General features: G+C 41.2%; 1 protein-coding gene across 1 annotated transcript in view; it reads left to right on the top strand.

The window, feature by feature from the left end:
* The first annotated feature begins 8,434 nt into the window (after nt 1–8,434).
* Nucleotides 8,435–16,172, top strand: part of CAPZA2 (capping actin protein of muscle Z-line subunit alpha 2) — a 33,088-nt gene continuing 25,350 nt past the window's right edge. The window contains exon 1 of the mRNA XM_059816443.1: nt 8,435–8,478. Coding sequence (XP_059672426.1) covers nt 8,440–8,478 — 39 coding nt within the window. The 5' untranslated portion in view covers nt 8,435–8,439. The remainder of the gene's footprint in view (nt 8,479–16,172) is intronic.

The following is a 16,172-nucleotide window of genomic DNA, read 5'->3' as shown; positions in this document are numbered from 1 at the left end:
ATTAAACAGTGCAGAATGAAAAAAATCCAAAAACTCTTTTAATAGATTAATGTGATTTTATCAATACACAACACGGCAACTGTTTCAAAAGTAGATGGCTGAGGTTATGTTCCCACATCAACATTGGGACACTGTCCTAATTTTCAGAAGTATTTAGCATTCAGGACTTTTACTGAGGTCAGAAGCAAGTGTACTCAAGTACTAATTTTGTGCATCATTCAGGGGCCAAACAATCAAAAATAAAATTACATCGCTTTACTTCAAAATCCTAACTACTCTTCCTACTATTTCTTCTAATACGTGACACAAGATCAAAAATTAAGGACCCACACAACTGTTAAGCAGCATGAAGTACCACTTTCTCTGAGGCATTTTTCTCTACATTGGCACAGAAATTCTCAGCCCTTCAGTCACATCTGCTTGCATGGTTTACCTTTATTGAGATTTTATCTTCATAAGATATTTAGTTCTACAGAGAGTAAAAGGAATTTGGACTCCTCCAGTGAATCTCAACTTCATTAAACAAATCAGCACATTTGCCATTTCCTGTTGAAAAATAAAACTGCCAGACAATGTCTCCTTTAAAATGAAAGTAAATAAATCCAGATAGAAGACTACACTTTACTTTTTCAGAAAGGAATAACTAAAAATATAAACAGGAACCAGGCTCAGTGAGAGGGAAGGAAAGGAATTTTTGTATTTTCTCATGGAGCTTTTCAAAATCAGGTGGCTGATCTACTCCTGTGAGTTAATGCTCTATCCCTGTAACAAGTTAATGGTTGGGGAGAGCTTTCTTCAGTTTTATTTGCTTTCAGCTAGAACCATTGCTGCTTTCTCCTGGTCCTCCCTTCTCTTCCCAACCTATCCTGGTATGGAGCAAAAGCAAACAAATTACGTACACCAAAGGAGAGCTAGGCTGGTTCAGGTTGGAGAAGTCTCAGAGCTATTGTAATGCACAGAGTTATCTTAAAGGCCCTCTTCAGCTATTACGGCGTGCAGAACCCTTACACTTTGATTCTCCCCCGCTTCCTGATCCCCAGCCTGTCCTCTCCCTTTGTTAATTCTAATCCTGCTCTATCTTTGTATTATCAATAGCTATTGGTACAGCATTCCTGATGTCCGAGTAGGTAGTGCCTGCAAGAAAGGCACTACAGAAATACAGCCCTCTTGGTACAAAGTCCTTTGTGGATAAGTGTGCGATTTACCTCCCTGAGTACAGGTTCCCTGAGGATCACAGAGCAATGCTGAATTACAAGTGTAGTCCTTTCTCCCTTCCCTTAGCCTTGTAACTTCAGCTGTCCTTTGTGTTTTTGCCTCAGCCCTTGTCCCCCTTCCTTGGTCTGCCACCTTTTTGTCCTTTGATCTTCTAACACTGAAAAGGGATTTGACTGTCATAACACAGGCACCTAATATTTAGACAGCTGGGTCTGAACTAGCCACCTCATTACAGCCAATAATCTTATCCTAAGACAGACATCTTAACTAGGTCAGATGAATCTCACCCTTGGAGTGCTTATTTCTCCCTGTTGATGTAATGGGAGCCGAGGGTCACCAGCTCAGACTCAGGTGTTTGTAAGTTAAGTATCAAAACTACTCCCCAGATAACCTCATTTTAAATACTCTACTAAACCTTTTTACAGACCTCCTATTTGACCCTGGTCTTCCCTGTTTTATTAATACCCACTCTACCCTCAGTAATTTCCCTGGTACTTTTTCTTCGCTCCCTTTTAAAAGCCAGATCCCCTTCCGTATTCCATTCTCGCTGGATCCAGTTCATTACGCTCCAACTATGCTCTCTCTTCTTTGGCTCTTCCACAGAGCCACTTCCATTTTCGCTTGAGTTTCTCTCCACCAGTTTCTGAGGAGGAGAAGGGCTCAGAGAATCATGCCATACAACTAACCAGATTAGATTGCTCACATTTTCCAGTCCCTGATTATTCTCTGAACCCTATGCAATTCATAAATGTTTTCCTTGAAACCCTCTAGCTTACCTGTCTATAGCTAATTTATTTATCTTGGAAAAACAGGTTGTAAAATAGACATGCTAACACTGTTCTTTCCAAAGCACTGTCACAGCACATGGCTATAACATAACTTATTAATAAAATATTTATCACTGTAGCACAGACCAATGTTTAAGTTAGCAACTTTTCCACAGACACTGTAAACAATGCTAGAGAAAACTTTTCTCGTTGTCCCATTTTTCCTGAAAACTCCGGTGCTGTAATTTAAACCCCTAAAATAGCTCAGTGCTGGCAATGCATCATGGCTGCTAACTTCAAGAATACTTTTAGAATGCACTTTTACTATGCTTTTGTTCCTTACATTGCATCAGAATTAAATAAACTGGCATTGAGAGAAGATATTCTGTAATGAAAGATGTTTTATAAGCAGTCACTAATCTTCTTTGCTTGACAGTACTTAATTTTACATTTCGGCAGGAAATCAGGATTCTTTCATCAGAATGCGCTTTTGCAAGTCTGACTTTATCGAACAATACACTCAAGAAGTCAAAGGGCAGGTGAAGAAAAGAAGTTGGCAGGTAGAGACAACATTTTAAAAGCTAACACTGTGGCTTCTAAATAGTTAACATACTAAGATAGCAAAGATAACAAACATGTTAGGAGAAACCTACTGACACATACCCCACGTGTGAAGATTACAGGCTTCAAATCAGTACAGCATGAAATTTTTCGGCACCTCTGAAAATCTGTACATAATTTGGATTATATAAGCATTGCTCCTTCCAAAAGATAGTTTGGGATTGACTAGAACCAAAAGTAGATGTTTTAGTATGCAGCACTTCATCCGTATCACCTCCTTGTTGCCTTCAGCTCTTTGCAGATGCTGCTGCACTATTGCCTGTTGCCTTCAAAGACCTGCAACCTCCTTATCACTGCTGGAGCAGGAGTACCAGCCAACAAGACCTACATGTATTTCCTTTCTTTGGTTGCCTTTCTTCTAAAATGCTCAACACTTGCTCTTTTTCACCCTACTTTTGTGCATTCCCATCCCTGAATAAAAATTCTGTACCACAACTAAATAATCCCACTCTTAGTTCTTGAGTCTTATCTGCTTCAATTCTCAATTTATGAGAGAACTAAATCTTCTTGGAACCAGTGAAGCAAACTACTGGCCTGCATTTTAAGATATATCTAAGAAACAACATGGGTATCTAATTCCTAAAACATAGGTACATGTCAGAAGAAAGGCAAATGCAAGACTTTGAATTTGAATTACATAAGGCAAGATATATAGCTGACTATTCTTGGAGGGGACGGTGTGGAGAAAGAAGACAAGAAAACTCCCAAGAATAGAAACAGAGTAGGAAGTCACAGAGCAAGCCTGCATAAGATCTGAACGCAATCCTAAGAGGAACCTAAAAATGGCTTCTAGGGTAAATGGGGTAATAAAGCCCCCTAAAACTGACCAAAAAAATCGAGTTTGTCATCTAAATAATTATGACATGCATAGTCTCCATGAAAAACATAGAATATGATGCAAAATTAATAAAACTTGTAAAAATATTATGGTTGTGAGGCATAAAGAATGTTGTGACAATCTTAAAAATGCCACAGGAAGCAAGACTGAACTTCATGAGCGAAGAAACCAAAGGACAGTAAATTCCTAGGTATCAACAAAAATCTTGATATAAGAAAGACATTTTTTACAGTAAGAACAATCATTAACTGGAACAACCTCCCCAGGAAAGTCATAGAGTCCCCATCACAGGAGGTTTTCAAGATGCAATTGGACAGGGTGCTAGATAATCTCACCCATGGTCCCTTTCCCACAAAAGGTTGGACCAGATGATCTTTCAACGTTCCTTCCAACCTGGGCTGCTCTATGACTCTAAATGAGACCTCCACAGTAGGTGAAGGGCTACTGAGTCATTCTCTTGAATGTCTGTTGTGGCCGAAAAGATGCTAAGTGTTATCTAAGAAGGAAGCTAGCTCAGTCTCAGGTTTGCTCTACAGTTGCACTTTATTGTAGTTTTCTTCCTGTCACAGCTTTCTTTCCAACACTGTTGTAAGGATTTAACATTCAACTTCTCTACTACAGATCTATTTGCTTTTGCTGCTAAGGTTCTATAAGGTACAAAGAGCAAACTGCAAGGTTTGCAAACACCAACTCCCCCAAAATACGGACACAGATTGGCAGGCAATTCCCAAGGCCCTAAGATCTGATACGTATTTGGGAATCTCAGGAACTGGAGCGTGCCTTCCACCAAGCCGCAGGAATGTGAGGATTTATATAAACAGGTATCAGGATGCAGGGAGACATCTCCCATAGAAAGGAGCAGGCAGCAGGGACACAGACCACCACACCTTTCTGGACATTCCTCCTGTCCCACTGCCAGGAGTACCATCTCAGCGGGGCTCAGAGCTTGGCCAGAGTCCACCTTTGTCCCAGGAAACAGAGTGTAGTACATCCTCCAGATTAAACAAGTAGGCACCAAATATACCTCTCATGAATTTGTCCTCTGAACAGATGCAATAGGTCAAATGTCAATCACCTGTCTCAAGTAAGAAGAATGAAAATTTAATTTATTTTTTTCTGCATCATTTATCTCAATCTTTGGGGCCAGTGCAGGACAGAGGAAGCGTGCTGTGCAAACCCCTTATGTCTCATGGCCTCCTCGCCAGTCTTGAGGATGGCTTTAGCACAGAAACTGCACTTTTCTCAAGCCATTTTGACAGCCCTGCAGGGAGACCTTGAAGGAAGGATTGCTGTGCTCTTCCTCCCAGTGCTACTCAAGGGCTGGGGGTCTGGCCCTACAGAATCATTACAGAAAGATATGACAGAAAATAGCAAGGTACTTGATTGGTAGCTCTATCATGTCTCAATAGCTGCTTTTTTTTTTTTTTTTTTAATTCATTTGGTTTTCTCTCACTGCATCAGTAAACTACACACTGCTCATCAGACAGATCTGCTAGCCCACGGTGAGCTTTGTGCAGTGGGGCTAGACATCTACTAAGACATGATCTAGCTAGTTAGCAATAGGATGTTGTGCTGTTCTGTATGTGATTGTAGCGCAAATTAACCTTTGATCAATGTTGTAGAGACACTTGTACATGAAAAAGATCACTAATGTGGGTGAATTTTATAGTATGAAAAGATTTACTGGCTGGAAATTGGCTGTATTCAATTTAAAACAGCAAGTAAAGATGTATGACTTCAGATAAGATGCATATACATTCCAAACTAACTCAGATATCACTGCTATTTCCTAAGCCACTTCTTAATCTTGACATCCTTAAGTCTCACATCCTGAAATTTGTTCTGCATCTTCAGGATTATTTTTAGTCCTCCTTCAAATTCCCTTTGAAATTTCCATACTCTTCCTGAAAAGACACACAAGCACTCCAAAACACTGAGTCACAAGGCAAGAACAGTACATATTTCTGCATGATTATTCCTTTCCCATTAAGTCCTAAGGTCACAGTAAAGCACCTGCCAGGGTACTACACAGAAAATTCCCATTAGTATCTACGATGACTACACAGTCCTCCTCTGAATCATTCACTTCATCATGCTAATTTCAGCACACTTCAAGAAAAAACCTGGTGTAAACATGGTACATTCAACAGATAGATATATTAATTGATGAGAAAACTATTCATGTTTATCTGGTAAGATCTATCTTTTTGAACTCTCCTCTTAATACATATTAAATAAAGCAACATCCCCTAGCTGGCAAATCCCAATGTTTGTTAAAAGTTAACAGGAGCATTTCACAGACCTTCTCAGCTAATTACTCTTAAGACTCCTGGGTGGAAGTTATAAAGTCCTGTTGCGTGAAACTGAAAGTTGTGCAATGCTTTTCCCTGCTACAAACCATTACCTTTTATTACTAAGTCCAAATAATATATGTGAGATGTTCCAAAACCAAGCATCCTTTAGATGTACCTTTTCTGCTCTACACTTCACCACTCTGCATCTACAATTGGCCTTAGCAAACATTAGGTTTAGTTGTCCTTTATTTTGTTCCTGACATGAATAAACTACTGTACATTATCTTTATCCTCCATGGCTACAGGTATTTTAAATCTCTCTTCAACTTTCCCGAATTGGTCACATTGTCCAACTTGAAAAAAAGTCAAAATAATGAATGTACATTTTCATCCTTTGTTCATATGTTGATTTTCTATGCCATTGTAATTTCCACGTATCCATTTGACTGCAACGACTTCTTGTCCAGTAACACTTTCCTTCACTTCCATGCAACAGTCCTGTTATGGCATCCAGAATGATAGCCTTGAAAGATTCTACAGATATTGGCAATATTTTGCTATATTGCATGTGACAGCATCAATCATTGTGTACAAATACTCACACAAGACAGACAGATGTGGATGAACTCTATGGCATAACAAGAACCTGTGGCTAGAAGCTGGCTACATTCATACCACTAACCATGACCGACTTAGACGTATCTTGACACCTGTCATTTTCCAGTCAATGATCGGCTTTTCCTTGTCCATCATAACTGGGGGGAAGTACAATGTGCTGGACATTAAGAAAATGTATTTTTCAAATGTTACCAAAGAGTTATCACTGGACATATAATTCCTCCACCTTACTTCCTTCAGTTTGAAGTAACAATAAAAACTTTATTCTGCCCTTGCTCTTGTATAATCCAGGAAACTGGCACCCTTATTAATGAGATTAAGCCTACAGACACCCAATTTTATTCAGACTTTATCCCTGTGTTCCACAAAACCCAAGCACTCTACTTGGCTAACACCACTTATTTTCCATGTTCCTTATACTTTCAATCAAGGAACAGAAAGGATTTCTCAAAAAGGTCATCTGATCCCTCTTTTGGTTTCCTTTTTAGGCCTCTGCAGTTTTTCACCTTCTGCAGAATGGAGTCTGCGACTGTCTCACTGTTGCCAGACCAGATCATTATCAAAGCAGCTTCTCCTGCTTATCCATTTTCCCAGTCTGACATTGCTCCTGGAAGAAAACAAAACTTCCCACTGTCTACCTGACCCTTGAAGAATAGTTCAACAATTCTTGTTAGAATGACATCACTGAGGAGGATGACCATCTTCTGTGCCACAGCTGGCTGGAAGCGAGAGAGCATTCCCAGGAAGTGCTAACACATACTGCTTTGTTCTCTCACCACTCCCTGGGCATCTGCCCCAGGGTCACTGTTGGAAGAGGATACAGAATTTCACTGGCCTCAAACCCACATGGTTTAAGCTACACAAATGTTTTCTTTCCTCTACTACAGTTTTCCTCAAAATTTCTATTATGTCTTCTTCCAGGCAATCTGTGTGTGTGAGCTGGCACAGGCAGGAGACAGGAACAACCACAAAACCACAGATGAAATGCAAATAAATTTATTTTTGTTACCTCGCTAACCGGGGGATCCCTGAAGCAGCACCCGAGCAGAGGCACACAAGTGGGAATGCAGGCACAGCGGAGCTCGGTCCATGCTAGAGGATCACCAAACCTGCTGTTTTTGCCTGTATTTCAGGGATTCGCAGAGGCGTAATTTACCACTGTGCTTTGATCTTTCCCACAGCAGGGCAGGAATCTCAAGCATGTTCAATAGAGTGCCTCCAAGTCTATCACAGGCCTACGTTATCTTAACACAGACGTTCTACTTGTCCAAGGCCAAACAACAATTAGTATGATATATGTGGTTTTTGACACCCCAGCTGCAAGTCACTTGAGCGTGTTTACAATCCTCCTCGCCAATCTTCCGTTATATTCCCACACCCTGCAAGCCGTCATCTCAAACGCCCCTCTGCGTACCTGCAATGTCACACGGCTGGAAGACACTCTTCAAACTGAGCTTTCTACCAGCTCTCCCAGCACCGCGCAGGGTACTCCAGACAACCCTGCCGGCACCCGCCCCCACCCAAACGCTCAGCTCCGCCGCCCCCCAGCACCCACATCCACCAACCCGCAGCGGGCATGCTGCCAAGCGGATGCCTGAAACCTGGCAAAATGTAGTACTGCCTGCCCAAATTTCCAGTTATCTTACTTAAGTTACTCATTTTGCTATCCAGACGAAGGAAACAGCGATGGGAACCACCACTGTTCTTTGCGAGGACGCCCTGAGGGGTGCAGCAGGCCCTGCCGCCCTGCTCCCCACGACTCTCTCTGGCGCGACACCCAGCCACCGGCTGAGGGCCCCGCTTCCCCCGAGGAAGCACCACGACAGGGACCACCCCGCGCCCCACAGGCACAGACACACGCACAGACACGGACGAAAACCCGAGAAGCCGCTGATCCCCCCGCCCGCCTGCCGCTCCCCTCCCCCGCCCCGCTAACCGCCCCACAGCGGGACCCCCGCCCCGCCGCGCGCATGCGCAGAGACACCGCCTCCCCAGCGAGCCGCGCAACGAGCGGGGGGGGCCCCGCCCTTCCTGCCTGGGAGGGAGGAGACGGGGGTGGCGGCGGCGGCCGGAGCCAGACGGGAAGATGGCGGACCTGGAGGAGCAGCTGTCCGACGAGGAGAAGGTAGGGGTGGGTGGGGTGCTGCGCTGAGCCGGGCCGCGCCGCGCCGCCCTTTCGCCCCCCGGTCCTGTGAGCTGGGAGGCCGCGGGGCGAGCTCGGCTCTCGCCCCATGGTTTGTATTTTTACCGCAGGGGCGCCGGGCCTGTCACTCGGGGGGGCGGGAGGAGGGTCGGCGGGCAGGCCGGGGGGAGGGCTGGCCCAGCCGCCGCACCGGCCCGGGCGCATCTCCCGCCGCTCCTTGTACGGTGCGGGTCTGGCGGGGGGCGGGGCCCGGTGTCCGGTGGAGGCTGCGGCTGCTCTCCAGGCTCCCCGCTGCCGCCGGGGCGGCGGGCACGGCCGCTGCGTGCCGCCACCCCCGCCCGGTGTGTGGCGGGGGGACGGTGAGCGGGGGACGGCAGGGAGAGGCAGAAAAGACGCGGAGGGACTCTCCCCTCCCCTTCCCCCACCTCCGCTTCCCGTTTCTGAGGCCTCTTGCCCGTGCCAGCCGGCTGCTCAGAGCACCGGCTCTGCCCTCCCCGCAGAGGGGTTCTGTGCCAGGGCCCTGGCCCCAGAGCAGGGCCGGCCTTGGCCATCGCTTCCCCTTTCACCCCCGCAGGCTCCGGGAGGAGATGGGATACGGGCGATTTAGGAAGGGGGGGGGGGTGGGGGTGGGAATGAGGAAGACTGTTTTACTTCCTGTTAGGAGACAGTAATTGGGGAAGCCTAAGGTAAAGAAGCAGAGGGTCTGTGTTAATGGGGTGTACGTGTAATCTCTTTTTATGGCAGTTGGAAACTTCTTAGATTTAAGACAGATTTTTCCAGAAAAATCTCACAAGGAGCAGGGTGTCTTGTAGGAACTCAGTTGCCAGTGCTCCTTGTCTTCCTCTGTTGGATCCAGCTTCATGGCAGCTGTGTGTTTCAGAGCTAGGGTGTGGTGTTTTGTGTACACGGTGCTGATGCACTGCTCGTGTCTTTATGTAATGTGCAGTATTATTCATTTTTTACTTTAAAAACGTAGGTTTTCGTGGATGTGGAAGCTGTGAGATGACTTAAATGTGGGAGACATCAAAGAAGTGATGTTTCAAACATCTGAAATTAGAAGAAGGATGTCTAAAATGTCTAAGTAGTTAAAATAAGACAGATTTTCTGCATGTTTGAGATTAATAGGACCAAGTTTCGGAACTAGAGATGCACTGATACACTATGAGACCCATAGCGCTAGGATCTTACTATTTTTTCCCCAAGAGGCTTTAAGACTATGCCTTCCTCTACTTAATTCACATTCAAATACCACCTCTCTGTTGGTACAAGTAGTAATGGACTCAAGAAATGTATGTGGTAATCCATGGTTCTTTCAGGCCCTTACAGGAAATACAAGTGACTCTGATGCAGTACACTGCTCTTAGAGGGTATGTTTGAAAATACTTAGACTACAAGTTATCTTGGCATCACAGAATGGTTGAGGTTGGAAAGGGCCTCTGGAGGTCATTTTGCCCAATCCCCCTGCTCAAGCAGGGTCATCTAGAGCAGGCTGCCCAAGACTATGTGCAAGTGGCTTTTGAAAATCTCCAAGGATGGAAACTCCAGAACCTCACTGGGCAACCTGTGCCTGTGCTTGGTTACCCTCACAGTAAAAAAGTGTTTCCTTATGCTCAGATGGCACCTCCTATATTTCATTTTGTGCCTATAGCCTCTTGTCCTGTCAAATAGTAGAAGATACAATGACAGTTTTACCTTGCCTCTGTATGATTTGAGAAGCACTGCCTGTTCTTTTGTGACTGATGGACTTAAGTTTTAAACTTTCTTCTATCCATTAATTCCAGTTTTTCTTTTCTCCCAAAATGGTGCAGACCTTCTAGAGACTCTTCCTGCCTCAGTATAAGTGAACAGAATCAGCACTCTTCCATTGTAAATTTAAATTGATTCCTTTATGCGCTTCAGTCCATACAAAATTGACTGTCCTATATGAGTGGAATTTTCCAAGCCTGGCAGTATATTTTATTGCCTAATAAAGCAAAGATGGGTAGCACTGTAAACTGTTGGAAAAGCAGGCAAATATCCATGCAGATCTTGTGATTCCTTAAGATTTTAATTCTGATACGTTTAAGTTGTGCTGTCATTTTACACTAAAACTGTGTACTGCATAAAAGCTTTAATAATTTTCTCATGGTATTAACCCATGATCTAAGTGATTGTGCACTCTTAAGTGGATTAAATAGAAGACAATACTCAGTTTAGAGTAAAATATTTTGGGGGAGTGTAAGTTGCTGTAATTTTAAGTGGACAGATTTGCCCTCTACTGAGCCACTAAATGAACACTATATGAGGAATGAAATTTAGAAGTGCAAGTTCTTAATACATACGGACATCTTGAACTGAATTTCTTTAGTTTTGATTAATTTCTGATGTCTCAATTGACACTTATTATGAAAGATATTGCAAATATTTTCAAGTTAAAACTGGTCTAACTCCATAGAAATGTTATCTCAAACATTCAGTTTTACTGAGCTAAAAAAAAATCAGCTGGATAGCATTTGAAAAGCACACCCTTCTCACCCATCCAGTTGGGACTATAAATAAATGTAGGAGTAGAGGCAGACAGACAAACATTCATTTTCACAGGGAATAAATCACATTGCTTCTTTATATAGTTTTCTCCTGTGATATGGAACTGATAGTATCGAAGGCTGATGCAGGTGACGGTAGTGATATGGTTTTGTAGGTAATTTTGATAGAGACATAACTATAAGACCGGTCAAAACTGCTGAAATTCAAGGAGGGAAGAAGGTGAACAAAAATAACAAGTTTTTTGTACCAGACTCTTAATAATGCTGTATAAGCATAAGTAAATAAGAGGTCAAGTGATGTAGTTATAAGACAAGTTCTGAAAGGTCTTTGATTCATGTCTTGCTTCGTGTATAGTCAGTAGACGTAAGTGTTGCAAAGACAGTAAGCAATTCCATTTGCAGCGGCTATACCTTCCTGTTGCTATCTAGTAGTCAGTTTAAGAGGACTGTATTTAGCTCTAACATAATTCAGATTTAAAACTTGCAGTGTGTAGCATAATTGAGAATACAGAAAGGGCAAGAATTGGAATAGTGGCAAAACGGAGAGTTACAGTTCAGGTAAAGAAGCTCTAAAACCAAGGAAGGAGACAAGCCAGTTGCCAGAAAGAACATGATTTCAATATCCAAGATTGTGTAACTGGTTTTGAACCCAGATTCACATTTTGGCATGAGATTTTTGAAGCCTTGCTTATCTTTCAAAGTGATGATAGTAAGTGTGAAGATAAATTTGAAAAAGCTTTTTTTAAAAAAATCTGAGAACTATTTGTAGTAAATGCAGTGTATAAGATTTGTGTACATCCAAAGACCTCAAGTTGGGCCATTGCCAGTGAAAGTTTCTGGCTTTAGCATCCAATACCAAGGTTTTTCCAGTGCTAAAACCAGCTTTTGTGAGACAGTGTTGTGTTGTTCTAGTCACGTAGGACACTGAAATCTTGGAAGCTTTTAGATAGGTGGGAAAAAAAGTTTGTTTGTTTCAGTCTATAAATAAAAATGAGGTGTGATAGGTGGAAATCTTGAAGCCCTGAACTATTAAGGCAGATAGCAATGGGAGGTTATCACTTCTGTGCCCTTCCTATGTTTGATGCATCCTCACTTAACAAGTCTTGAATGCAGTACCTATTTATTTATCCAGCATATTTGAAGCAGTTTTGTTAAAGTCTAGTAACCATTTTCTTGCAATTTAATTTTATTCTAGTTCCTATACAAATTGTTTTCGTACCTGTGGCTATGTCAAACTAATAAGCATATATAAAAATGTTTTTAATGAGCATATTAATGTGTATATAAAAGCTACAATTTACCTACATGAATATAGGCAATGATTAATGGAAGGTACTGTAAAAGATGCATTTACTAACATAAATATTCATTAGCAAATAACGGCACAAATGCAAAACAAGACTAAAACTTTTTAAATCATAAAACTAGTGTTCTGTAGTCCATTTTTGGTGATTTGTAGGGATGCCTTTTCTGTAGATGTTTTTATCTTTTTTTTTTTTTTATAATGTGAATCCTGTTCTCTACAAAGAACAGGAGTTAAATAGCTGTGTTGATATCAAGATAAAGCCTCAGAAAATCAGGATGCCTTCAGGGAAGAAAGGGGAGAATCCTCATAGGAAAGGATAGCACATTCATTTTTTCAATGCAAAATTAGCTCTTGCATTCCTTAAAATGCTGAGCATATAAATATGGGAATTGTCAAACATGATTTTAAAAAAAGGAACCACACCTCTCAGTAAGGGTATGTCTCAGTAGTTCCACTTGTTCAGGAAGGCATATTGGCTAAGGTGGGGTTTAACAGTAGGTCAACTTTCTGTAATTAGAGCAAAACTTCTGATGAGGAAGTAGTCCTATTTGTGAAAATTAGCCAGCATAACTTCCAGGTGCATTGGGTGACTTTGTAACTTCTTAAATTAGGTGTCAAAACCTACAAATCTAAGTAATAAAGGTGGGTGTCTTACACCAACAAAACTCCAGTGTAGTTCTGTCAGATGGTTTAAGGAAAACTTGTTTCTTTAGTCAGTGCTTTGAGATTAAAAGTCTATGCCAGTAAAATGAATTCTGTCATGTGTGTAACTGCATCTTTAAAATGTAGTACATTGACAGCAGATCTCACTTGCACGTACAAGCCCACCAATGTGGGAGGTTCAGATGTTCCCTTAATGCAAACATAAACCTTTTTCCTGAAACTGCTTAGGAAGCATTAGAAGAATTTTTTGATGACATGTTGAAAAATCTTTAATACTTAAACAGTAACTTGAGTTATTTCACATTTAAGTGTATCTTCTGTTTAATTTACATTATCAAAGCTGTGAAAGTTAACATTTTTCCACAAGTGAAACATAACAGAAGTTGCATGGAAGGAATTGTTTTTACAAAGGTGAGGTTAAACTCAATGGTTACACTTAGATAACATTTTGAGGAAATTCTTTAACAAGAATGGGGAAGTTGGGAGTGCCTCTCAGACTGACATGTAATTCTGAATATAGCAGTCTTCCCAAGATTAAGATTTTTATGTACATCCTGAGATATCATAGTCTGTTGACTGGAGGTAGGAATTAATTTTTTTTAAAAAGCATCAGTACCCTTCAGATCAAAGGACAGAACAGAAATTTTAATCACTTTGTTGCGAAATTACAGAAGTGTTCAACACTGTCTGAAAAAGTGATCATATACTGTATGTGTAACTGCAAATAATAGCTTCATTTATTTGTAGAGTCATACAGGCTGGAAGAAACTTCGCGAGGTAACCTGAATGCTGCTTGGTCAAAGTGGACCAACTTAGATCAGGTTGCTTAGGCACTTGGACTTTGAGTTTTGGATATCTCCGAGGATGGAGACTGCACAGGCTCTCTGGGTGACGTGTTGCAATATTTGACTATACTAATGGTCAGAAACTTTTCCCAGTATTTAATTGTTGCAACTTGTGTCCAATGCTGCTTGTCTCTTCACTGTGCACCTCTATAGAAAGTTACTATGCAAAGCAAAGTTGTCTGTGTTTTTGAGAAGTTAAGAATAATTATCTGAAGCTTGAAGATTAATGCAAATGAAACCTGTTAATCTAAATTTAAGATCAGTGGTTTCTAAAACTGCAGTTCATATATTCTTTTGTTATTAGTAGTTTGAAGAAATTCGTTTCTTTTTGTGGATTATGACTTTTACTGTGTCATGGAGTATTTATAATGCAGTGGCACCTCAGGACCATCAAAAGCCCCGTTCTTGTTGCCTTTATGCTCGCAGAATTCTTGTGGAAGCTTGCTACCCAGCAAACCTCATAGTTTAAGTAGATAAGAGAAACAAATTGAATGCAAAATAGAGAAGAGTAATAGAACAAATTATTGGCAAATCCAGTACTGAAACTGGAGACAATAATTGAGATATAACAGATAAGGTTCTGTTGCCCACCAACGCTGACATCAACCTACAGTTCTGCTGTGAAATACCATCTGTGGTTGATTTCAATTTTGGCAGCCAAGGAGGAACAGGTTAAGGTTTTTAGCCACATTATTTAGTGAATCAGTGTATTGTTTTGGGCAGCAGTCTATAATATTCACCTTCCAGTTTCTGAAAGTGGGGTGTAAAGGAGTTTGAACTGCTCATACAGAAATGAAAGATTTTTTTGCCATATGGAAATTACTTTTTTTAATCCTTGAGTAAAAAGCTTCTGAAATGTAAAATATTTTACAAATACTTTCTTAACTTGACAGAAGGCATTAAAACTTTCAAACTAATAGGTAAATTTGAGAGAGAATTTTAAGACACTGGAATTGGGGGATGGAGGTGTACAATTAAGGTGGCACCTTATTCTATGATTTTTAATAAAGGCACCTTTCATAGAGCAAGCTCTGATCTTGTTCCTTTTCTCTCCCTGCTGCTGCTGAATCCAGGCTTGATGTCCTTGGACTATCTAATTATAAATAATGAACTTGCAGTAGTAGGAAGGATCACTTTAAAAATTTAGTCTTTGTGGTGGAAGAATGCTTTGCAAATGTGAACGAAGTGCTTTTTAGGTTATAGTAGTTACCACTCTGCTGAGACAGAGAGGTCTGATTGCTGCAACTGAGGAGCCGTGTGTGTTGGGCTAACAGAATGTCTTGATTCTGTATGTGGGAGATGATGGTATCGGTTTCTTTCTTTGTGAAGTCTTAGTTAGCCATTTCTTATACCTTTTACTTCTCAAACAAAAGTTAATGCTTTTGCTTTTCATTAAATCTAAAATTTTACTACTTCTTCAGTTTTCAATGATGACTTTTGCAAGGAAATTCTGGGATTTTTTTTATGCTTATTATCTGTTGTCTATCTGCTCCATAAGCAAAGTATGCAATTGCTCAGCTTCTTAAGGTTTTATGGATAAGATTTACTCATAAATTTACATCAGACCAATGACTGCATTAGACCTTTGTCAAATCATCCGATATTTCTGTTTAGCAAAGGGAGTGCTAGCCTCTAGCATGTTTCCCAAAACAATATTTTGTTTCTTGGGTTGATTATATATGTTGGGGCTTGACCCTAAAACGAAACAGGAAGTACCAAAGAATGAAACAGTTTGAGATACTGATATTTTAAAACACCGAATGTATATTTTCCTGGGACTGGAACTTAATGCTACTTTATTGGGCACACCTCCTATTTATCCCTTTTTTTTTTTTTTTTTTTTGCCTTTGCTTTTGTTCTCAGAAAGTTCTTTGGAAGTTACTGAAAGCAACTTTTTGTCTCAGTTGTGAACCTGAGATGTTCTGTTTTCCTTTTGCACCACTATTAAGTGCTGGTACTGTTACATACTCCTAAATATTTGTGTATTAAATAATTGAGGAAAACACATGTTCTACAGACGCAATGCAGCTTCAGGCATTACTACGGAGGAAATGTCTGTTCAGTCAAAGCCATATGCATGGAATGTGCCCCTCCTTTCCTGTGCCACAGAACCACATTTTTGCAGTGTTTTCTTCCTCAGCTCTCCCAGAAGCAGAAGCGAACTGAATACTACAGTGCATTTTTCAGTTGAGCTTGGTAGGAAAGCAGTTGCAACACTACTTTTTATATTCATTCGCTCTCTACCAGAGTCACTGCCTTTGCTCCATGTTTGTGTGAGATGCTGCATGTTTCAGGATGCTTCTTCACTATTTGAAATTACACCCATGGGTATGGGTG

This window comes from Gavia stellata, chromosome 4 (assembly GCF_030936135.1).
Source record: "Gavia stellata isolate bGavSte3 chromosome 4, bGavSte3.hap2, whole genome shotgun sequence".
NCBI classification, from domain to species: domain Eukaryota; kingdom Metazoa; phylum Chordata; class Aves; order Gaviiformes; family Gaviidae; genus Gavia; species Gavia stellata.
Note: the sequence above shows the minus strand (reverse complement) of the source record. Positions and strands in the feature narration are given on the sequence as shown.